Source organism: Trachemys scripta, chromosome 23 (assembly GCF_013100865.1).
Source record: "Trachemys scripta elegans isolate TJP31775 chromosome 23, CAS_Tse_1.0, whole genome shotgun sequence".
Lineage (NCBI taxonomy): Eukaryota > Metazoa > Chordata > Testudines > Emydidae > Trachemys > Trachemys scripta.
This window is the reverse complement of record NC_048320.1, coordinates 8,793,471-8,818,525: the sequence shown is the minus strand read 5'-3', so window position 1 is coordinate 8,818,525 and position 25,055 is coordinate 8,793,471. Positions and strand designations below refer to the sequence as shown.

The following is a 25,055-nucleotide window of genomic DNA, read 5'->3' as shown; positions in this document are numbered from 1 at the left end:
CAGCGCTCGGAGCCCGAACGCGCCCCGTTCAGCACCTCCCCCGGGTGACACGCGCCAACCAGACCACAATCCAGCGCCCGCAGGCCGCTGTGCTCTGGGGAACCGCAGGCTGAACGGTTACAGAGCTGGACAAAGGCCGAGGCACAGTGCGTGCATAAGAAGCTGACTGCTGGAGGCAGCGGTGGGACAGGGCAAGGCAGGGGACTGGGAGCACAGACCTAGGTTTAATCCCCAGCCCTGCCACTGCCTTGCTGTGTCTCTCTGGGCAAATCACTTTCCCTCCTTCTGTGAAAGGGGGAGTAGGGAGCTCTGCCTCTCTTTGAGGCCTGTGGATGGGCAGGGTCAGACCGTATTGACCAGATTCTGTCTAGAGGGCAGCATGAGTTAAAGGGCAAACGCTGCTGTACATATGTGAAGGGGGGGGACAATTAAACTGTTTGCTCCGATTTTGTTGTCCCAGGAACGTGCCTAACTGGTGGCTACTAATATTCTGTCCAATAAAGACTCCAACTGGGACCACCTCCGTTCTTGGGAGAAAACCGGGCACTGTGCGTTACCCCTGAGCTGGCTGGGAAACCACATTTGATTAGAGCCCCCAAGCCGAGCGGCACTGTGACCTGGTGCATGGGGTCGCTGGGCCATTCTGGTTTGGCCCATGCACCCCTTCATAGACGGAGAGGCAGATGGGCCAAACCTGACCCCATGTGCCAGGTCCCAGAGCAAGGAACCGGGCCCAGACTCGTGGGGCAGGAGCTGCCGCTGTGAGGTGAGTGCAGATCAGTTTCGCTCACTTTTCAGCACCCTCCACTACTGTCTTGTGTGTATTGATGGAGCAAAAAACAACATTATTTGGTGACCTTTCTGTGGCTTATTGGTTCCCCCCGCACCTCTGCCGTGAACTTTACTAAAAAATTCAGTGACCAAGTCTTAGCCTTGCCCAAGATGGATTTCTAGGCACATCTTTGCGTTCGCCTGCAGACCAGAACCGTCCCACTTTGAAAGGACCAGGCTCCTGCCCATGTCCCTCCCCCAGCCCGTCCTGAGAGCGTCTCCAGGCGAGTCCAGCGATAATGGAACACGTGGCCATGGGATCACTGCGTCCGGCCTCTTGCACAACACAAGGCCACGGGAACATCAGAACAGCCACACTGGGTCAAACCAAAGGTCCATCTAGCCCAGTGTCCTGTCTTCCGACAGTGGCCCATGTCAGGTGCCCCAGAGGGAACGAACAGAACAGGTAATCATCCAGTGATCCATCCCCCGTCACCCATTCCCAGCTTCTGGCAAACAGAGGCTAGGGACACCAGCCCTGCCCATCCTGGCTAATAGCCACTGATGGACCTATCCTCCAGGAACTTATCTAGTTCTTTTTTGAACCCTGTTATAGTCTTGGCCTTCCCAACATCCTCTGGCAAGGAGTTCCACAGGTTGACTGTGCGTTGTGCGAAAAAAGCTCACCCTGCGAGTCCTGCATCAAAACCCATCACTTCCCACGGAGCCACAGCGTCCAAGCAGTCAGGCCAAGTCCCAGCCAGGCTGCTTTACAACTTGTAGTAAGCAGGCACCCAAATCCTGACACGCGCGCACACACACCAGCAAATCCTCCCAAAGCCAGGGGATCCGGCCAGCTGCAAACTCCACCAGGATTAGGTAACGCTGACATAACTACCTGCGCTTCATCCAGCCCTACATCCTCTCACTTGCTTCCCCTTGTTACACACCCTCGCTCATCCATTTGCCACGCCGGGCACGGACGGGTCAGCGCGTCTCATAGCCCGTTGTGGACGGTTCTGCGCCATCACAAGGTGACGGGCTTCTGTGTGTCTCTCCCGCACCCCCACACCCCTCTGCTGCCCCTTCCCCCCATTTCCTTTGCCCTGCTAGCGCCAGCTCCCAATTCCACGTCCCGGTTGACACAAGGGCATGGCTGCTGTTTGCGAACACAGAGCCCTTCTTTGGGATGAGAGGGGAGGGCACAGAAGTGGCGGGGGGCAGCTACAGGAGGGGCGGGGGCAGCCCAGGGGTTCGGAGGCATCTCCCAGTCCAGGGAAGGAAGGAAGGGAGTCAATGCTATTAAGATCTCAGGTACCCGAAGGCAGCGAGCCGGGGCTAAAATGGAAGCGGACGCTGTCCACTTGAGATCCCGCGCTGCAGGGGGCTCTGTCTGCAGAAGCCAGTTGCCAACGGGCATTGAATGGAGCTGCAGGCCAAACTGGAAGAGGGGAGGAAATATCTCCCTCCTGCCTTCAGAGGAGGATCGAAGATCTCCGGGAGCCAGAGGCGGGGGTGGTAAATCAGGGCAGAACGTCCCGACATCCACCCCCTGCCCCGGTCACTAACAGATCAACCCTCCCTGCTCCCAGGGGCCCATGCTGGAAACTGATGGTCCAAGCGAGCCTCATTCCTCAAGCGCTGCCGATGCTAACGGCGCCGGAAAGTTGGAAAGCCAGAGCCCCTCGCCCTGAGGTGGCCGGCAGCTAAATGAATCCCTTCCCGGGGAACACCGGGCAACGAGGCGCCCGCGTGAAGGGACAGGAGCCGCGCCCCGCCGAACGCGCCGAGCCCTGGGCGCGTTGTCCCTCCGCGCCAGGTCGCGCGTCGCTCCCACCAACGAACTCAACCTCAAGAGACCCAGCCCCCTCCGCGGACACGCGTCTCCCACCGCAGGGGAAACCGGGCTGCCAAAGGTCATTTAGTGACCCATTCTGCAGCTGCCAGCTGGGCCATCTCACAGCCAAAACCACGGCAGTGGGCACTGGTGCGGGCCGCCACCCAGCAAGGTCCCTATCCAGGGCCAGCTGTGTCCTGAGGACCCAATCCAAAGCCCACTGACACCGCAGCTGGCTGGCTCAGGGACGTGGCAGGAGCTGGACTATCACGGGGCCGCCATCAAAATCAACCCATGCGCTGCGTGCTACGGACAGGGAACGGAAAAGGCTGCTTGGCAGAAACACCTGCTGGCAGGCAAGTCCGTCCCATATTCCCAGGCTTTCATTCAGCTTCCGAGCGCCTGAACCCCGGAGTGAAGACAAAGTATCCAAAGAAAAGCCACCCGGCATTATGAAACCCTGACCATCTGCCTGGCTCCGCTAAGCGTAAACCCAACCCTGAGCAACGCCTGCATTGCCGGGAGCCGAGCAGGGCTCGGCATGCATGGCAGGATCGTGCCCTAGGATTAAAATTCCCACGAGAGCTCGGCACCCAGAATCAGGGCCCGATTTCCAAAAGGGCGCGTGGGGCTCTGTCCCGGAGCACCAGCGCTGAGCCCTCGAAAACCAGCCCCCCGGGCAATTTGATAAACCCGGCTCCACGTCTGCAACATTGCGGGCCCAATCCTACGAAATGCACGGTGCCCTGCGCCAATGGAGTGGCCCATTTGCAGGATCGGGCCCCCACCGATGCCAGAGGCGCCTCCCGCTCCGTTCTAGAAGCTCGGGGCCATCGACAGCATTGACAGGGCCGTATCAACGATCGCGCCGCACTCACCTGCCACGGGAAGGCCATGGAGCGGAGTCCGCGAAAGGAGCTCCAGCGACTGCTCGCGTCCGGATACCCCATCTGAAGAAAAACACGATTCGCTCTCGTAAATAGTCTGCAACATCGCCGGCAGCCCCTGTGCCCTGGGCATGAGCAGCATGCCAGGAACAATTCTGACACCAGCTACCGCAGGGCCCGGCAAGGCAATCCACGCTGGCTCCCTTCCCTGTCCCACCTTCTCCTTACAAGCTGGCGCAGGGCAAGGGGGCTTTCCTTCGCAAAAGGAGGGAGGGGTCCGTTGTGCCGAATTTCAGCCGGAAACCATCAGACATCCCCCCTCACACACACCCACAAAGAGCAAAAGGCGGGGGGGTCTCCTAGGGAAAGTTAAAACATCCGAGTCAGCGAGCAGCATTCGACAGCAACCCCAAAAAGATTCATCTGCTGGGCCAAAAAAATAATAATATTCAAATCTTGCAACAACAACAAAAAAAGGTCACTGTTTATGCCAACTGTAGACAGCAGAGGTTGGGCGTGGGAAGGGCCCGCTGTTCCGGAAGGGGGTCCAGCCGCTAGTCTAGAGAAGAAGGAGGGTTTCACATCTCAGGCGCTGTCTGATTCACTCCGGGAGGCAGCTCCCAGCCCGGGAGGAATGGCACGGGGATCAGGCATTTACACAGAAACAGAGATGGAGCCGGCTCCCAGCGGCACTGAAACAACTGAGCTAAGATGTCCTGCGAAGCAGAAGGGGTTGGGCTTGCCCGCGAAGCCCTCTGCTAATTGCGCCACCGACAATTCCCTTTATCTGATTTTTCTTCTCTCCCATCCTTTCCACCAAGTCAGACAGCAACTGCCCAGGGTGACCTGAAATAGAACTGGAGGGGAGGAGCCGGCTATAAATAGCCCACTGCTCGGGGAACTGGGATTGTTCCTACAGAAGGGGGCTGCCTAGCAGATGAAGCCTTTACCAAGGGGGGGGGTCAGTGGAATAGCTTCCTGGGGGGGCTGAGAGCACTGCCAAGAGCCAGGAGAGAGACAGATGGGGGGGGAGGAGGACACACAAGAGGGGAGGGGCAAGGAAAGACAGGGGCGGGGAGAAAAAGTTAATTTCTATTCTTAAATGGACTAGATCAGCGGAAGGTCCACGGGGGATGGCTTTGAAACAGCCGTTCCAACCAAGAACAGCATTCGCTCCCCCCAGACCCCAACACTCAACTGTGACCCCCACCTTCCCTGCCCCAGACCTCAACCCCCTCCTCCGCCCAGACAACTGTGACCAGCCCCCCTTGCCCTCAAACCCCAACCTTCAACGCTGACCACCCCCCCACGACCCCCAACCTGACCCCCACCCCAGACTGGAGGAAATTAATCCAATCAAAAAAAATCCCCAAAACTAAACCCTCCCCCAGGTTTTGAGCCCCAAAAGGGAGAAGGGGCAGAGACCCCGTGAAATGCACCAGGGGCTTGGCTCTTGATTTGATGCAGAAGGAGCTCAGATACCACGGTGAGGGGCAGCAAGACAGACCCAGCAGGCAGAGAGCACGGACTAACCATAGCCAACGGGACTGGCTAACTAACCCTAACACGGCTGCACTCAAGGCGGTGGGTATCGTAGGCACGGGAAGGTTCTGCCTTCCCAAACAGCCTAACGTCCCCCCGCCCATGCTCCACCCCCAGGCCCCAACCTGCCTGCCCTTCCCTTTGTGCCAGAGGCTGGGGAAGGCAGCCTGGGGGCCGTGGTGCACCCCCGGGGCCATGCCGCGCCACCCGTCCTCCCAGCACGCCGGCCACACCTCCTGCCCATCCACCAGCCCAGCACTGAGGTTGGGGGCACTCTGGCCGCCCACCCACCCAGCGCTGGGGCTGGCAGCTGGGCCGGGGGCACCTCCAGGGGTTGGGAGGCCAGCCGGCTGGGGATCAGGCCCGGTGGTGCGGCCCAGGGAGGCTGGGGCATGCCAGCCAGGAGTAGGGCTGGGCGACGTGGCCCAGCACTCCAGGGCCGGGGGGACTGGGGCGGCGTTGCCCGGCTCTCCAGTGCTCCAGGGGCATTGGCTCGGGTGGGCATGGAAGGGGTGGAGCCTCGGTGGAAGGGGCGGGGCTGGGGGGGGCTAGCCTCCCCAAGCCAGGGGTTCATCCCCTGCCCATGGCTGCACTTCGCTTACTTTTCTGCCTGCGCAGGTCAGCCACCCAAAGAGGCCCCGGGCTAGCGAAGGGCAGAGCAGGGCAGTGGCTAGGACCCCGGCCCTGGAGTTGCAGGAGGGGGGTTTGGTGGGTCTAGGTTGCTGTCTGATGGAACGGAAGCGACCCTTGACAATGGGCGGGGAACCTCTGGCCCTAGCTGGGTCTCCGGGCAGGCACCCACAGCCAATGGCGGCTACTGAAAATGTAGGAGCCTGGCGCCCTCCCCCCCAGCCAGGATGCAGGGGGCTAACACAGGGGCTTTGCCCCAGGGACAGGCGGCTTTGCGTTCACTCCTTGCTCAGCAGGCCGACCCTGGAGCCAAGCCCCCCCCCCCCCCCCCGCTTTGTTAAACCCGTGGCCGGGCCCTCTGCCAGCGAGCGGACCCAGCCGCAGGGAGCCTAGGGACGCACCTGGGAGACCGAGGCTGCCCCGGGCCGTGAGGGACGCAGCTGCTGAGCGTGGGAGTTCAGGAGCCAGCCCGGGGGCAGATCTGGGGCTCCAGAGTGTCCCCCACCCCGCGTGGGGCTCAGAGCAGCAGCAGCAGCGCCTCCCCCATTTAGCCACAGGGAGCACCCCGCAATCCGCTCCACGGCTTAGCCAGCACCCCTCACTCCTGCCTGCCTAACAGCCTAGGAGACTTTCCCCCTCCACACCCAGACACCACTGCACAGCGCAGCCTCTCCTAGAGGCCTCGGCCAGGTCTCCCACCTCCCGCTTCTCGGAGCCCCCGGATTACTGCAGCAGGAACAGCGCACGCCCTTAGAACGGGCAGAAGCCCCCAGCTGGCAGCGCTCAAGCAGTGCCCCCCCAGGCCCCTTCCTGACCCGCTGTCGTGGCAGGTAGGGGTCTGACAGCGAGTTGTTTCTTCTTCCTCTGCTGCCAGGGCTGTGCAGGGCGACAGGGCCAAGCCTGCACGGGACGCCCCAAATGCAGCTCCCCCCCGACTCCACCTCGACGCGGCCCCTTGCATGGAAGGCAAGCCCGGCTGAGTAACTCAAGCCACTGAGTGAGGCTTGCGAAGGCTCCTTCCAAGAGGCCCTAATTGCCCCAGACGTTAATCCGCCTCAGCGCTGCCAGAAATAAACCCCCAGGTTTTGCCGGGAAGGGAAAATCTCTGCGTGGGAATTAGGGGCCCCGGTAAGAGCAAGCCGGGAAAGCAAGCGCGGGGCTCTGGCGGGTGAGCTGAGAAGCATCTTCACCTGGCCCCGCTGTCTACAGAACCCGGAGAGGTGCATGATGGGAAAATTCCACCCCTTGTTTCTCAGCACGCCTGAGCCACAGGGCCAAAACTACTCACCGGGCTCCAAAAATGCTCCTCCCCGTCCCACTCCCAGGCTGAGGAGCGCCTGCAAAGCACCCCCCGGGGAGGAAGGCGTGGGGGGCTGGGCTCTAGCAACATCTCTTCTCCAGAGGTGAGCTAGTGGCCCACAGGCTCCTGGGAATGGGGTGGGGACCAATTCTTTGCTGGAGCAAATTGGCACAGCTCCGTTGATTCTTGTGGAGCGGCACGTGTTTACATCAGCACTGAATCTGGCCTCCTGGGGGCTTGCCGGGGGGATGGACTGGCCGTAGGGGTTGCGATGCCATACCGGGCCAAATGCACCATGAATGAAGTGGTTAGTGCGGATCCCGGCAGGGCAAACGCTGGGATCCTTGTGGCACTCCCCACAGGACCTTCCCGTGAAGCCCGCTGGGGACTGGGCCGAGGCCCAGCGGAAGCTGCGGGGACTTGGTGCCTCTCTCCTCTAGGTCACTGCTCCGACTACAAGCCGAAGTTGGGAGGGACCGAAAGTTGTTACCACGCGCTGGCCGATGCGGTGTGTGAAACTAACTGAGGCTCTTAGCGGACCGGCATCATGAAAACCAAAGACGCCCCCGTGCCCCCCATTGGCCAATGACTGTATGGGACAGGAAGACTTCACTCCCCTGCCATGCATTGGGGTCCCCGCCAGGACCGAGGGCAGATATACTGGCGGGAGAAGCTTGCTGTGCGGCTGCCCCTGCTGCCCCCGTCCTGGGGGACGCCGCACGCCACGCTGGTGGGCAGTCAGCACAATGCAATACTCACACAAGGCGCTGAGTACAGCAAAGCCAACCTCAAAGTGTCGCTCAGATTGGGTTTGTACAGCGCCTAGCGCCAAGAGGGCCTGGCTCCACGACCGGGATTCCTAGATGCCCAGGGTAATACAAATCAATAGCAGCCCTGGGCGAAAATCTAGGTTGCCTACATCAATACAGACAACCCACCACCCTCAATACCCACGGATCATTCCCATCCCCCGCCCTGTCTTCCCCCCCACCCATCCCATGTTTACTGCCCCAGGCAACTGCCTAGACGGCAGATCCAGCCTGTGGCAAAGGTGCCCATGGAAACCGACTCAGGGATCACCTTTCAGGGCCCCATACCCCGCGTGCTCCCAGGCCGGCTCAGGCTCTACGTTCTGCGGCGGTGTTTAAATTTCTGACCCGGCGCAGCAAAGGGGACGCTGGTTTATTTATCAGTGTGTTAATCCGAACCCTAGACTTTTAATAGCAGGGTTATTTATGGGCCGTCCCACCCCTCCCCCAGCAGTGCACTTTTGGAGTTGACGTCAGACGAGCTATTCCCGCGGCTGCAAGCGGGCGGGAGGCCACAGGATATTTTCTCCCCTTGGCGCCGTTGACCCCGCGGATCACGTCAAGGTCCAGGGTTGCAACGCAAGCGGCAGGCAGGGCGCTCGGGATCGGCCCACCCGCCAGCTCTGGGGGGGAAGGGGACGCCCTGCCCGCCCCCGCTTTCCACCTCAGTGGAGTTCTTGGTCGGTTTCTATCCTAAACTGCTGGTTGGCAGGGCAGAGCGGCTCCAGGCTAAACACTCAGTGGAGGGGAGTCTCGGTACAAGGGGCACCATATGCCGGGGGTAGGGGGGGGGAATAATGCAAATCAGACCCAAACACCAGCCTCCATGGCAGACTGCTCCGTTCAGCGGACTGTGCGTAACTGATGCGTGCAGCTCTGGGGCTGGCTGCGTTCCAGGACCTCAGTGCAATTCAATGGAACTCAGGGGCAGGGTCCACTCTTGGCTCACGCCGTCGCCACGTGCTCGGAGCGTCCCACAACGAGCCCAGCGTGCTCGGGCGAGCTGCGGCTAAGGAAGCTATGTGGCACTGGTGTTTTAAGGGGCGCTGCCTCTGGGGGATGGTGGTTGAGGTCAGGGATCCGGCCCTAGCCGGCAGGTCAGCTGGTCCTTGGCTAAAAGGCCAAGACGCAGCCCAGCTGGGAGCGAGCCAACCAGGGAAGGAGCCTGGGGCAGGGCAAAGGAGCCGCTGGAGGGGGAAACTCTTGTGAGCTGGAGAAATAAAACTCAACCCTAAAGAAAAGGCCTGAAATCCAGCTGCTGCTGAAGGTGTGATCGGTGGCTCTGACCGGCACGCGGGCCTTACCGCTTTCCACCACTTGCCACCCTAGGACAGAAAAGCACCAAGCAAACCCACAGCTGCCCCCGACATCAACGCCTCAGGACCAGGCCCGGGTGCCCTCCTGGCCTAGGGATTTTAAAAGCTGCCCACTAGGACTGAGGCACAGCTATGAAGGGGTTAAAACATCCCCCCCGCCCCCAACTCACTGCAGAGAGACCAACTGTTACTGGAGGCTCCAGATGTTAGTTCCTTGGAGCTGGTGACTTGAGGGGAATCAGAGGCCCCCTGATGGTTTCACCCATCCCCACGGCCCGTATGCTACTTCCCACATACGCTCCAGGTCTGCACATCTTTTCCTGCCGGCCGGCCCCGCCCCGTCCTAACCAATTCCTCCCGGCCAGTCAAAATGCACTCTCGCATAAGGCACGGTTCACCTGTGGAACTCCCTGCCACTGGACACCACCGCTGAGTACGATCGCCAAAGGGATTCCAGAGGCGTATGCGGGAGGACAGGAATAGCGAGAGTCATCACCGTCCATACTGAAATAATCTGGCGAGTTTGGGAGGGGGCTGCACATGCTCCCGCTTCATGGACGAGGCATAGCGGTCAAGAGGAAAAATTCCCCCAGGGCAGGTCTGCCTCCTGCAAAGCCCTTTCCTCTAAGCAGGTGGCACCGCTGTTGAAGATGGGTTACTGGGTTGCATGAACCACTGATCTGATCGGGTCTGGTACTTCCCATGAGATTAGAAACACAACCCACCCAGAACTTCAATAGGCTAATCCCACAGCGAAGATCGGCGCGCCCAGGTGGGTAGGTGTGGGGCTCCTAGTTTCCACCGGGATGCCGCAAGGCTCTGGCTCTCGCAGCTGGGGGGCTAGAGAGCTCGCCCTACACCGCTCCCATCTGCGGCAGGGAGAGGCGGCTTTCCAGACAAGTGAGATTTGCCTGTGAGCTACGAAAACAGTGTTCTAAAAATACAGCGCTGCGTTGAAAGGGGGAAGGGAAGAACCCAAACAGCTCTGGCAGGCAGCAAAAGCCATAGAGGACGTCTGCATGCAAAGGGGACCAGCCCCTGCTGCATCGACCCAACCCCCCTCCCAAAAAAATACCCTGGAACTCCCAGCACCTGAGGGGCTCGCTCAGCCTGGCGCAGAAATATGGGACCGTGGGGTTTATTTTATTTTTTGCTCTTTTGTGGTTTTATAGAAAAGCAACCAAGGGTGCGAGCCATCAAATCCGGACCCTGATTTGAGTTGTTCCAAACTTCAGAGGGGTTTGGATTGGAGAGCTGGCGTTTGTGGGGTCCAGGGGTTGGAGGAAGGGGGACTGGGAGTCAGGACTCTTGGGTTCTAAGCCCAGCTCTGGGAGAAGAGTGGGGTCCAGCAGTTAGCACAAGGCTCTGGGGTTCAGGAATTCTGGGTTCCCAGAGGGGAGTGGGGTCTAGTGGTTAGAGCTAGAGGGCTGGGAGGCAGGAATCCTGATTTCAATTTCCAGCTCATGGAGGGGAGTGTTGTTTAGTGGTAGAGCAAGGTGTTGGCCTTATGGAGCCCTGAATTCTATTCCCAGAGGTCGCAATAGCCTAGTGGTTAGAGCAGAGGACTGGGCGTCAGGACTCCCACACTCTCTTCCTTGCTGTTCAACCTTGAGCAAGTCACTTCACCTCACCTCAGTGCCTCAGTTTCCCCAAAGCAGGAACGATGCTGCTGACCCACCTTGGTGAAGTACTTTGAGGTCTACATCTCATTGCTGGTTTGGCAATACGTGAGGAGACCAGTTAAAACACCAAATGAACGGCAGTGATCGGAAACATCTGACACGCCTGTCTCTAATGCACACACCAGAAGGAAAGCATGTTTGTTTCTGACGCTTTCAGGGAAGTAGGATTCGTAGGTGTCGGTTCCTATTGGTGCGGGCCGAGTCTTTATGATCCTAGACTACGCCATCCCAGGCCCCGCTTTGAAGTGCGGGTCCCACAGGCTGTGTGTCTGGCAGCCCAGATGTCACTGGAATTCCCACTGGACAAATTACAGGGTGGGTTTGACGACAATCCAGTAGTGATGAATATAGAACGGAGGACAACAGCTGGAAAAAGCCCGCAGCTAACAAAACAACACACGTTAGCGGGGGCTGGCTTGGAACCTACAGATCTCAAGAATCACTAGCTGGCACTGCCAAATCTTCTGCAACATAAATTACACCAGGACAGATTCTCCCGCATGCTGGGGTGGATTGAAAACTGTTAAAATGACCAGCTGTTGCTTTAATTTGGAAGGGGTTACCTGGTCCTGCTTGCAGGCTAGGGCCTCTGTAGGGAAGCAACCGTGTGAGCAGAATCAGTTTGCACAGAGCCAACCTGACGTAAGATGGCGGGAGCTGCGCCTCAGTGCTTTAGGGAGCAGCCTGCTTTGTCTCCCTCTGATTGGGCTCTTGTGTGTTATCATTCTGAATTCTAAGAACTAAAGTTGCGTTATCTTCTGACAACACCCAGCAGCTTACAGGGGCGCAGAGAATTCCCTGCATAGAAGGATGTAGGGCCAACAACTGACCATATGCTCCCCCGGTCACCTGCAGCTCCCAGTTAGGGGGCATGCCCGAGGTGGGGCCAGGTCACAGTACATCAGAGCCAAAAGGGGACTCATCCTTAGAGCACATCACTCGGGAGAGTCTAGGCAGTGACACAGCCACAGGCCGCCCTTGGGGTGGCTCTAATCTACGCCCAGACTGACCCAGAAATCCAGGTAGGGCAGAGATGACAAAGCGACCACCTGCTGCTTTGCCTCTAAGGGCGCTGCACAGAATCGGGGCCCCTTGACAATGCCGAGGCTGGGAGGCTCAAGGGGATGGGAAGGGAACAAACAGCCTCTCCCTTCTGGCTCACGGGCTGGAGTACAGCCCAGCACGGGTCAGCACCTGAATGCTGACCCTCGTCCTCCAGAAACCGCCTGCGTTCAGTCGGAACGGCTCAGGAGCAAAACCAGACCAAATCCGTGCCCCGGAGAGTCATGCCTCACGGTATGGGCATGAATGCGGCTTGCAGGATGCAGAGCACACAGCATGCGTTTCGGTGCAAGCTAGAAGGCCCAGCGTGGCTCCTGGGGTGCGTACCCGGCTCTCTGGCCCGCGCTGAGCTGTTTACATGGCTATTGTTAGCCGCGCTCGCTGGATTCAAGCTAGCTCAGGTAGGGTAGCCCATGGCCAGCTTTTGCTGCGGTGCCAGACCCTAAACGCCCCACGCTGGTGGCACACCTTGCCAGCACTTCCGGCACCCAGGCCAAGCAGCGGACGGGCCAGGAGCAAAGGAGACTCCTCTTGCGCCAGATCCGGGCCTGCAGGGAGAGTTCGCCGAGCGGCTGCCCACGCTGGAGCAGGCTGGCACCTTTCAGCCCCCGACACCCACCCCTTTGTGGTGAGACAGAGACCCTGGCACCTGCCTGCCTGCCTCCAGGGCACCTCTCCCCACAGCTTTTCCTTCACGCCCTCCCTGTCTGGGGTCTCACAGGGTCATGGCTAAGACAGGGGCCATCCAGAAGGAATGGGGGTAGGGGGGAACGGGACACCCTCAGACTGGGGGTCTATTTTCTGGTCTCTCATCCATTCCTGAGTCAGGGTAGAGTTCCTGCAGGCAACTCCCATTGCCTCCTTGAACTGATCGGGCGCCGTCCGGGGCTCACGGCGCAGAGGCCAATGCTGGATCCTTGCTTTTGTCCCTGTGACCGGCGTCCTGGTGTCATCATTTGTCCTTCCCCCCGACCCCCGTTTAACCAATTCCCCATTTGAGGGGACGGGCCTTCGGCTTTGACAGGCTCCGCCCACCCTCCCAGGGTTTCTCAGGCCTGCACCTTCCACGAGCACGGAACGCCCACGGAAACGTACCAGACAGACAGAGGGGACAGACCAACCGAGCTCGGAGCTGGCTGGCCCTGGGCAGAGTCCCGGGCTGGCTGATCAGGTGGGGGCTTAGCCACGGGGAAGGATTTAAAAAAACCCATTCAAATAAAGACATTTTGCAATGTGATCTGGGTGTTGGAGCCGGGCTCAGGAGGGGCATCTGAACCTCAAGCCTCTATGCACAGCCCTACAGCAAAATCTTTCTCCCCCCCCCCCCCCCACTTTTTAGATCCAATTACAAAGCTAATTGGCTTAGTGTAACTACTGCTCAGACTAGAGTCTCTCCTCTCCGGCAAAGCTCTGTCACTCACACACACAGCCCCCAGCCAGCTGCTCCAGTCCCGTCCGGACTCCTTCACTACCCACACAGGGATGGGGGCCCCATCCTGCCCTTCCACAGCCCCCCCGCGATCGCCCCTGCCCAAAAGAGCTTCTGCTCTGATGGATGCACATAGAGCGAACGGGATGCCCTGGGGCTCCCGGGGGAACCAACCCTACCTCAGTTGCTCCGGTGCCGATCTGGTGAAGCCAGCGGAGCCGCAGTGGTGTCAAACCAGAGCACGGTCCTCCTGGCATCATTCACAGCATCACACGGCCATCACCAGATGAAAATCGTGCCCTCTCCCAGGTCCCCAGATGCCAAGGCTCACGCGATCTGGTGTTTTTCCTTAAAAGCCCCAGCTCCCGGAGTCTCAAGAGTCTCATGGAATCACGGCTTTCCTTTTAAAAATAAACACGTTTCTAGCTCTCGGGAGTGTGGAAAAAGGCTGGACAATAAAACACTCCAGAAGGCTCCAAACCCAGGAAGCCGATTGGTTCTTTTTCTCTAACGTTTTTTCATTTTTAGAAAGAAAAAAAAATCTGGTTTTGAAGCCAATCGTGATTTGTACGGAGCCCGACTCTGAAGTTTTGAAGCCTGGGGTAGATGCCACTGAGTTTGCCCCCCTCTCCCTACCTAGGGCCTTCTTCCCCATGACCTTCTTCCAGGTCTGGGCAGCATCGCCCCACTGAAGCCAACACCGACCCAACTGGGGTAAGACCTTGGCTACACTCAAATGTAGCATCTCAACCAGCCAGTGCATGCTAACCCTATGGCAGTCAGTTTTAAACCAATATAAGCACCTCCCCCCAGAGGTCACCATCAGAGACCCAAGGCATCTCCTGCCCTTGGTCCTTCAGGTCCCCAGAGAATTCCTACCAGCTGGTGGTTTGAGCTGCCCCAATCCCAATTCCTCCCATCTCTGTGTTTACCCTCCACTCCCTTTCTGCTTCCTTCGGCGATTCCTACATGGCCTTTTTAGCTCTCGCGCCTTCTAGCCCCTGTGGGTTTCCTCCCGTTCTCACCTGGTGGTGTCATTGAGGTGTGCAGGGCAGTGGGGAATCAGACCCCGGGGGCAGCTCAGGCTGGTGGATTTTGGATGGGACCGGTACCGCACAGAGCCAGACACAACTGCAAAGCCAACCCCTGGGCCCAGTTTGCCACAGGCACTCGGTGACCCAGCGGCCGTTTCCCGTTGCCCCCTCAACAGCGACAGGGATTAGCCGGCCCCGGAACACCGCCTGGGCCGTGCGACGGGCCCCGCTGCACGAACCCTCTGCACTCCTAAGGCCGCGTGCCGAGAAAGCCGGGCCCGGCGAATGGGGGATTCCGTTCAACAAGCCAACGTGATTCGGGCTGCTCGGCGAAAGAGACGGGGATGCCTAATTCAAGCGAACTAACTCCAGTCACAAAGCTAGTGAAGACAATGCAGTGGGTGGTTTGCACACGGTCAGCAGGTCGAGTTCCGCCCCCACCCCCCGCGTCCCTCTTCCCCGTAGCCTTGAAATTGACCCGCTAACTGGCGTGACGCCACACTGCCTTGTCTTCACCTGAGTTCCGAACACACCCGCAGAAGCGGATTTAAATCACCAGGTGGAACGCCTCAATGTAAAGAACTGATTTTAATCAGCGCTAAAATACAACCAGAGCTGTCCGGAGTGGAGCTCTGGTAAATATCTTAAACCCTGGCGGGGGGTGGGGGGGGAATCGTGAGCTGATTTCAGGAGGTCCGCAGGGCCCCGTGGCTGAAACTCCGAGCCCTGGCGCCATCCTCCCCGCTTGGAACTAAAGCCCCAAGCCCTGGCACTGCCCCCCCTCCACAGGGCTAAAGCCCTGAGACCCCCACACACACCACAGCTGAAGCCCCACACCCCAAATGGGGGGGGGCACGGAAGAGGGGCTCCAGGAAATAATCTATGAGAATTTAAGCCTTGATTTTAATCAACTTTTCCATTTGTACTTCAGTTATTTGCTAAAGAAAGATGCCATCTCACTGGTTGTAATAACCATTGTAAATCCGCATGTTTTAACCAGAGCCTTTGCACTAGTTGTGGGACATCTTTTCACAGGCCAGGCGGGTCCCCTGTAACTTCAGACCCATTTCTTTAAGCAATTATATTGCTTCACATTTTCAGATTCATATGAATTGTCCATGTTTTGTATGGTTGACCATGGTGAAATATTGCTTATTTACTAGGTGATTAACTTTGTGCTCATGATTGGTGTCACAGGGCATCAGGATGGTAACTGGAATGTAGTTACAAAACTGTGTGTGTGTGTGTGTGTGTGTGTGTGTGTAAGGAGTTTAGGCCTTATCTTTTGTATTACATTCAGATTTCATTTTAAACAAGAAAAAATATAATTTAAATAAACAAACAAAAAAAATCTGATTTAAATTTAAAAAAAACCCTCAATCTTTCTCCCCCCTGGAGCACACTGTTACTAGTGAAGACAAAGTCTGAGACACCGAGGGCCTGATTCTCACCCACAGGTCTGACTGACACCAGCAAGAGCTGTGGAGGGATCTCACGTCGGGTTTCTAATGGAGCCACCACTCTTGAGAGATGTTGGCCGGTCCCTTCACACTGCAACCAGGATTCACGCTGGAAGGGGAGGTCGACCCTGAGCTCAGAGCGTGACCGCCGCAGTGTAGACACACTTCCGCTGGCTTGATCTAGGTCGTACCTCTGTTTGAAGTGCAAACATCCTTGCTTCAGTCGTTAAGGTGCTTTGCTTGGGACCCAGGAGACGCAGGTTCAGTTCCTTGCTCCTGGTGCAAGTCACGCAGCGTATGTGCCAGAGTCTGTGGAGCCGGTCTCGGAGACTCGCTGCTGCTCGCTGTGTAGACGGACCTTAGTCTCTCTGGCCAGAGGGCCCCATGTTGAATGGGGGGGAGACTAGCCCACCGTGCCGGCAGGGCTGCTGGGAGGATTATAGGTTGTTGGGTGCTGCAGTGCGATGCTCACTGGAGTCTGGGCCTGTTTCATGTCACCCACTAGGACGGTTTCTGGAGATGGGCTCAAGCCGTTGCAATCTAGGCTCTGATCCTAAGGTCAAGGATCAGGCCCAGCGCAGTGGTTCTTGCCCGTCTCTAGCTGCCCCCGTGGTTATTTGTAATGGTTTTCTAGAATTTAAAGGCGGTCTCCCACGTGCTTTTCTTCTTCTCTTTCCCAGTGGCTCTCGCATCATTTCCCGAAACACAAACCTGCCTCTTCGATCCAACGTGGGTCACTCAACCTAGGAGCTCAAAGCAGTGCAGTGTCTCCCCCTGCTGGGGAACAAGAGATACTCCAGTCCAAGGAGATTCTTAATAACTAGATTGGAACCTGAAATCCACAAGGCACCTATAATCCAGGCAGTGCGAATGTCCCCGGCTCTGTTCAGATCTGGGAAAGCCAGTAAGGAGCAAGGGGGGGGCTCCCAAGTTAGAACAACCAGGGAAGCTTGTAAGTCTATTGGCCTTTCTGCTGAGATCAAGATGCCAACGCCTCTCAGCCAGGCCTGATTCAAACAGGAAACCCACGGGAGAGATGCTCTACCGCCCAAAGCGTGCTGGAAGGAAAATCTTGTGGCTAAAACCCTGCACTGGAACTCAGGAGCTGTAGGGTCTATTTCCTGCTCTACCACTGACCTACAACATGTCACTTACATCTAGCTGTTACTTTATTGACCCATCTCTAAAATGGGAACAATACAATAGTCACCGACTGCACAAGGGGTTTAATTCAAGCACTATGAAAAAAACACATCACGAAAATAAGTTACGGTCCCTACTCCCAAGACATCCCCATTCCCTTCCTTGCATAATACCCGGCATTTACATGTGCGCTTCCTACATCCCAAGCACCCTACAAACGCCAATGGTTTCCCGCATTGTGAGGGAAGGACTAAGCGTTAGTCCAGAGGGGTAAACTGAGGCAGGGTGCATGGAAGTGACTTGCCCCAAAATCACACTATGCCCGTGGCAGGGCTGGAGTTGGAACCAAATAGTTCTCGGCTTCTGGCGCCACGTTCAGACCACGCCTCCCTCCACAGCAGAAAGACGTGACGTAGAGAACTAGATTTCCTTCCACCCTTACCCAGCGTACACAGGGACCAGTTTGAACATCCAGCTTTCACCCCACTGCCCAACTGCCCCTAGACTTCCCAGGGGAGGGCCGGTAAGGCAAGAATTCACTGCTCAGCAGAGACATGCCAGGCAGCACCTTCCCATTAAACAAGGGTTTTTCCAAAGCTGAATCCCTCACCTACATCCCCTATCCTGACAGGCCAGCAGCAAACCAGCCACCGTCTTCCCAAGGGCCTGATCCAAACTCCACCCAAGTCAATGGGAGCCTTTCCGCTGACTTCCAATTGTCTTTGGATCTGGTCTCAGAGGCGGGGGAGAAGGTAACGTGCCCAGCTCAGAAGCACAATGGGGCCTCAGTCTTGGCTAGAATTTCTAGGTGCTTCCATAATAACAGTGATAGAGCCAATCTCCTATTAACAGGAACCACTCCAGAAGGAACACACAAGCCTAATCTCCGATCACATGAGCCGCTTATTTAAGCAGATTTCAGTATTAAATAGCCAAAGATTAAATGCCAAAAAAATATAAAGAGTTCCCGCGTGACTTACTCTCTGACCAGATGAGTCACGGGAACAGCGAGGAAGACGAGTGGTTACAGCCAGAGACTGAGGCGGGTCAGAAGTTCTGTGTTCTGCTCTGCATCCAAATCGTTACGGCGTGACCTCAGCCAAGTGATTGCGCTTCTCTGCCTCGGTTTCCCCATTCGCAAACCGAGAATAATCCTGATTAACATACCTCCCGGGGTTGATACAAGCCTTTAATTAAATGTCAGTAAAGCACCTTCAAATCCTGGGATGGACGATGCTTTTTAATGAGAAGCCGGCATTTTATAATCATGAATTTGTCTTGGATTCAGCAGGGCGCATTCAGGCTGAGATTTTACAAGTTCACGGAGCCAGGAAACAAAGTCATGTGGCTCCCAGCACTCGTAACTTCACTGAGCGTGTGCGTTTTAAGGGTTTTCTATTGCTAATTATAAAGAGGAACTTCTCTGCCATGATCTATGGGCATTGCAGGAGGATTGGGGTTGCTGTGGGAAACAGAACTTGGCTCTCAGTGTTGTTTGTAAAACCTCAGCCACATGGACAGGGCGCTCGGGGTCTCGTTTCCTTGTTCTTATTATTTTTTTTAATAAAGGCAAACAAGGATTTGCCCAGTAGGGCAAGGAGCCCAGGGTCTCCCCTCTGCCACATTCTTTTCTATCAATAGTTACATACATCTATTGGATCAGACACTCAGACCAAACATTCAGAAACGGGGGCCGACACTTGGGCCTCTAGTTAGAGCTCCCCCATGGGAGCAGCTGGCTGCTTAGCATTTTTTAACCTTACAGATGGGGAAACTGAGGCATGACTTGCACTCAAGGTCATACAGCGACTCAGTGGCAGAGACAGGATTAGAACTCAGGACAGAGCACTGGACTGGGACTCTGGGGACCTGGTTATCTAATCCCAGCAGTGCTACTGGGTGACTTGGGCAAGTCACGTCCCTGCTCTGTGCCTCAGTTTCCCCATCTGTAAAATGGGGATAGCGATGCTGAGCTGCTTTGTAATGCACTTTGAGATCTATGGAGGAAAAGGGCATATAACAGCCAATTATTCGTAGAACCCCATGCTCAAAGCACTAGACAAAGCCTTTCCTGCATTGTTTCTTAATTTTTTTTTTTTAATTAGTGAAAAAAATGACAGGAAGATCAAGACTGCAACTTTCCAGGTGCAAAGCAACTCTCTGAAAATATCCAGGACCTGATTCTCCATGGCTCTGAACCTGCACGTGGTCGTTTACACCAGCGCAAAGCGGGTGTGAAATGCAACCAAATCCCAACGGCAGCGGTTTGCATCCATTCCCTCCTGGTGCTATCGAGGTGCAGGGCCCTGGAGAATCAGGCCCTAAGTGCAGTGGGGGACCCTGGATGGTTTAGGGAACAGCTACATCCAGAGATCAGCAACAGGAGATCCCAGCCCACCAGGCTCCCAGAAATCGAGTAGGTCGGAGAGCTTGGGTGACACAGCACAAGGCGGGAACAAGCCGCATTTCCCTTTCTGGCTTAATTCATTTCTTACGACTAGCCGCAGGGCTCGTCGATGACGCTCAGGGAAGGGAGTCCAGAGCCAGGAAGGGAAAGGGAAAGCAATGTGAGCTCCGCCTAGGGAGTGGGGGGGGATGGAGAAGATGCAGTGGCAATTCCATGACACTTCCTTAATGCAGGCAGTCCAACTATTCCCAGCCCGACCACTGGAGAAGAGCCGGAAGGGAGCCGAGCAGCAGTGTTTATATAACCTACTCTGCCTTTGGAAGGGAGGAGGGGCTGGGGACACTTGGTATCCTCCGGATTGCTCACCGCCCAGGATGGTAAGAATCCATGGACCCTGTGAATTCCGAAAGCTGACAGGCTCCCCCACGACTCTAAAAACACCAGGCCCATCAAGCGTCACCTTGCCTGGCCCCACTGAGGCTAGGTTTCCAGCTGCGACTGCTGATGTGTTGACTCTGAACCCTAATGATGGCCAACTCAATGTCAGTTTCACTGGTATGTTTGTTTGTACTATGGAAGCCCTATTGGTCAAGGTGCTGTACAGAAAGTCTCTACTCCAAGGAGCTTCCAATCTAAGTAGACAAAGGAAGGATTTTTCTCATTTTATACTTGGGGCACTGAAGCACAGAAAGGGCCAGCGACTTGCCCACGGTCACCCAAAAAGTCTGTGGCAGAGCTGAGATTGAACCCAGATCTCTTGAGTTCTAAGTCAGAGCTCCAATTACAAGCCCACCCACTGCTCATTTTCACCAGCTAACACGGTGGAGCTTGAAGCTGGGGGAGACACTTGACGGGAATACCATCCCTCCCCCCACCCCGGCAACCCTTCCAGCTGTGACGATGGTTTAGACCAGGGGTACGCAAACATCTGGGGGTACTCAGAGGTCTTCCGGGGGGGGAAATCAGCTCACCTAGATATTTGCCTAGTTTTACAACAGGCGACATAAAAAGCACTAGCCAAGCCAGTACAAACTACAATTTCATACAGACAATGACTTGTTTATACGGCTCTATAGACTAGCCACTGAAATGTAAGCTCAAGATTTATATTCCAATTGATTGATTGTATAATTATAGGGTAAAAGTGAGAAAGTCAGCAATTGTTCGGTAACAGCTGGTGGCTGGGACACTTTCGTCTTTTTAGGTCTGATTTTGCAAGCAAGTCGTTTTGAAGTGAGGTGAAACTCAGGGGTACGCAGGACCAATCAGACTCCTGAACGGGGGCCAGGCGTCTGGGAAGGTTGAGAGCCACAGGTTTACCCGGTAAACGACTGGTGAGCGATTGTCCCTTTTGCCTCTTCCCAGGGCCAAAGCCTCATCCCCCAGGGACATGTGAACTTTCCCCAGTCACAGGCTGTTAGCTTTAAAGCCGAATTAGGGCCACTTAAATGCCAACTTGGTTAGCAATTGCTCTGCCGTCTGCAGAACGTAATGCCCAACGCCTCCCTCTAAGCACCTGCTGCAGAGTTTGAAGGCTCCATACAGAATAGTTAAACAGCCAGTGCTCTTCCGGGTACGGATACCCACTGCCTTAGTCCGACAGGAAGGAAAAAAACGTTCCAGCAGGGCTGATTTCTCCTATGAAATAAACTTACTTCGGCGGTGGCAGCAGCCGGGGGAATTGGGTTTTCACAAGCTACTAAGTGCAGGTCACCACCTCTGTATTTCACTAAGAGAGCACTCCCTCAGGAGGGCCAGGCGGAAGGGAAAACTAAAGGATCAAATGATTAGTGCGGCACGAGGAGCCCTGAACGAGATCAGGGCACCATTGTGCCTGGCGCTGGACGAACACATAGTAAGAGACAGTCCTGGACCCAAAGGGTTTATAAACTAGAGACAAGCCAGACAAAGCGGCGGGGGAGGGAGCGAGTGGTATTATTAGTGCCTGGCAGCCTAAAGTCTCGATCCTAGTCTGAGATGCCCAGGCACGACTGCGCCTCGGTTCCCCATCTGTAAAATGGGTCTGGCACTCATCCCCAAGGTCACACGGAGTCTGTAACCGAGGCAGGAATTTTCTCCAGCCATCCCGAGTCCCAGCTCAGTGCCTCAGCCACAGGGTCATCCTTGGTTAGTTTCCCATCCAGTGGGGGAAGCCCACAGGATCCTACTGAACGTTTTCTCGGCGATGGAGCCCTGGCGCGGGGCAGCCTGCCCGGTGGGCTGCTCGGTCGGCCCTGCTCCTGGCCGACACCCGGCACGTCAGCTGAGGCAGGTGGGGCCCTACTCAGAAATGCCAGCAAGGGGCAAGCAAAGGCTCCTCACCCCAAGCAAGCCGCTCCCCGTCCCATGCCCTCCACCAGCCCCCAGCTTGGTTACAGCACAATGCAACAGCCCGGGGGGTGGAGGGGGGGAGTGGGGGGGCTGAACACAAAAAAGGATCGTCCCACCCTGGCCTGAGCATTTCCAGACGCATCAATTAGGCCTGCAGGGATCACAAATTCAACGGCAACAAACACAGCAGCGGCTTTCCAGACACGTCTTCCAGAACCGCCGAGAGGCCTGCTCCCAGCCGGGGCTCCAGTGCCCACAAATGTGCTGTTGCCAAGGAGACCGCTCGGCTGCCATCTCGCTCCTCGCAACCTTTGTTTACAGCTTGCTTTTGCTTTCTCTTTTTTTTGTAAAAAGGACATTCAATTACTTCAAACGAGCCTCTTTAGCCAGCTAAACTGCCTGGCTCTGTCACCACAATCCAGGCCTGGAAGCTGCGTTCCAAGGTCCTGCGGTGCCCCCCCCCCCATTATCTGTGTTGCACTCGAGCCAAAGGGGAATCTTCATGAGCACTCTGCTGTATAGGTCTTCTGACACACAGTCAAGCCCTCCCAATTCCACCCAGTAGAGGGTAGGGGGGACACACACACTGCAGCAAGCAACCCAAAATGCTACAATACACGGTACACCAGGCACAGAGCTCAAAGAGCCTCAAAACCCCAACAGATTCCCCAACATATCTGCCCACATCTCTCAGAACCACGGAGCTAACAGATCAACAGGGGGTGTAACTTCATCCGGGCACCCCCCGGGCATAGGAGACACGTACTGTGCCATTCTCAGACTGCATGGACAATGCAAGCTCCCAGGACCAAACGTGAAGAGGTTTATTAAATATATACAGGGTCATAAGCAGACCACCTGCAGCTCTCATTGGCTTCAACGGGCCCTGTGGGCACTCAACACCTCTGAGCACATATGTTCTGGGGAACAATTGAGTGCGGGCAGGAGCAGGGACCAGAGGACCGAATGGGTCTTTCCCACTGAGGATACCCCCCCGATCCCCAGCAGGGACAACCGATGTGTCCCTCGGTACCTCGCCGGGACGGAGACGCCCTGGCCCCGGGAGCCTGTACGCCCACGGCAGGATTTCCCCAACCCGAGCCTCTGACACCACACTGGCCTCCCTGCTCTTCCGCGGCAAGTCAGCACAACACAGGACTTTGCCAGCCAACGAGGACAGGAGACACGTGGCCTTGCGGTGAAAGCACAGGACGCCTGGGTTCTCTTCCCAGCTCAAACACTGGCTGGCAAGTCACTACCCGTCCCTGCGCCTCCGTTTCTTCAAGGGTAAAACAGGGAGAATACTCCAGGCTGAACCAACGCCAGCCTGCCCGGCACCAGGGGTCAGCCCCCAGTTAGCACTATACCAAGGCCCAGGTCGACCTGTAACTTCCCAGCAGCAGAGGGGAGACCCTGGGCTGGGAAGTGCCCGCAGCAGAGACGCAACATCCCTTTACACTGCATGCGACAGACATGAGATGAACAGAGCTCCCGGTTCCCGGCTGGGCTACGGGGGCGGGCAAAGGCCTGCTCTTTTGGGAACTGGAAACCACCAGTTCAGAGCTCTGGGGTGGAATGTACGGAGAGCAGGATCTCAAACACACACCCCCTGAAGTGACAGGACATTGCCACCCGAACAGGAAACCCCCATCACACCAGCTCTCCAACTTAGCTTCTGCGGCTGGCAAATCTGCCACTCCATTAGGCCTGTTCCCCCAAATCTAAGGCTCCCCCGCTGCAGTGCTGGGCCTGTTCCCATGGAAGCGGACATCTGGTGGGGAGGGGGGACCAGCTCCCCATCCGTATAGGTTAGAACCGGTCTGTGGGCCGCCCGACGACCGAAAGTCTGGCTCCCCACCTCCTTCTGCCAAGCCACTAACATAACCAATGCGAGCAGAGCAAGGCACGTTAGGTGACATCTTTTATTGGCCCAGCTTCCGTCGGCGAGAGAGACCAGCTTTCGCGTTATAACAGAGTTCGTCTTACCTCACCCACCTCGTCCCTCTAATAGCCTGGGTCCAACCCAGCTGCTACACTGCAAACGACGCCAGAGCAAACAGGGATTCGCCCAAGTCGACAGCATTTCACTTTTCATCCGGGCCTAGGCCAAAGAACTTCGTTTGCCCCGACGGGCTCATTCACATACAAGTAGGGGGCTGCAGATCCCGGTACCTGCGTCTCTGGAGCACCCGCGGAAATGCAGCCACTTCTGGGGTGGATGGCAGCAGCCACCTCACACACACTCTCTCCCCCCCACCCAGAGCGAAGACTTGGAGAATTTAAGAGAAAGCCGCCTGGAAGCCAGTCTATAGCAGAGCCGTTCCTGCTAGGCGATGACCCATTGGTTCCAAGTAGCTGGAAACCGCATACTCAAAGCACGCCCCTCTAGGCCACCTCCTGCCTCCCCCAGCTTAGAGCCACGAGCCGCAGGTACAAACCACAACCCTGTCCCCGCCCAGGGCAGGGAGCCGAACGAGCTCCCCGCTCACCTGACTCGTTCTGGGAGTTCATGTTGTCCGGTAGGCAGGCGGCGTCCTGGCCAGAGACCGGTCGGCGAAGGGTCTTTGGGAAGCAAGCGGCTTGGCGGGCGTCTGACAGCGTTCCCAGGAGGCGTGGCTGGCTGCAGCTCTATCACCAGCCCAGGGTCTCAGGCATCCCTCGTGGCCAGCCTATCGGAGGAGCCCTGCTGGAGAGCAACAACAGTCAGAGGCTTTGGACCCCTCCCAATTCCAGGGCTACGAGGCAAGACACCCCAGTTTTCCCCTTTCTCCTGCAGAAGAAGGGGCAGGGTGATGGGCCGCCTCCTTCTGCAGATGAGGCTTCTCCCCAGAACTGGCTAGACTGAGCCGGACCCCCAGGATCTGCCACTGGGGGAGCCCCGGGCACGTGGGAGGGAGATCTATATATCTACAGGCCCATGCGCCCGGTGGGCTCGATTCTCCCCTTGCGCTAGTGGAGGGCTGGAGTCAGCGGTGCTGTGAGTCGGAGGAGAACGGGGCCCTGTACAGCATGCATGGCTTTGCTGCCCTCGAGCACAGCTTCCTGTCTGCCTAGCTGGAGAGAGCCAAGGAGGTGCGAACAGAGCTACCGACCCAGCTGACCAGGTACAAGCAGGTGCCTTCCACAAAGCAAGCCCTCGCCACCGCAGACAACCTGGGGGTCACTCAGCACTCGACCACGAGAGCTGGGATCCTCCGCTTCCAAATGCAAAGGCCGGCTGAGCTAGAAGAAGCAGCACCAACAGCTATCAGCAGTATAGGACTTCTGACACACAGATGAGCAGTTCCGATTCCCTCCAGTAAGGGGCAGCAGTGACATTCTAGTCCAGTGGTATTTCTATGACCCACCAAGACCAGGGCCCCGCTGTGCCAGGTGCTGAGCAGACACGGCAAGAGACGACCCCTGGCCCAGAGGA

The 25,055-nt window shown here is 56.8% G+C and overlaps 1 protein-coding gene across 6 annotated transcripts in view; it reads right to left on the bottom strand.

Annotated features, from left to right (window-relative positions):
• The window catches only part of HDAC5 (histone deacetylase 5), a 107,479-nt gene that overhangs the window by 66,587 nt on the left and 15,837 nt on the right, over positions 1–25,055 (bottom strand). For 2 of the 6 annotated variants that reach the window (XM_034755927.1, XM_034755928.1), the window contains exon 1: positions 3,487–4,347. In XM_034755927.1, the coding sequence (XP_034611818.1) occupies positions 3,487–3,637 (151 nt within the window). In that variant the 5' untranslated portion in view covers positions 3,638–4,347. Of the gene's footprint in view, positions 1–3,486; positions 4,351–24,129; positions 24,327–25,055 lie in introns of those variants that run through there. The other 4 variants (XM_034755930.1, XM_034755931.1, XM_034755933.1 and 1 more) reach the window with 4 other exon arrangements.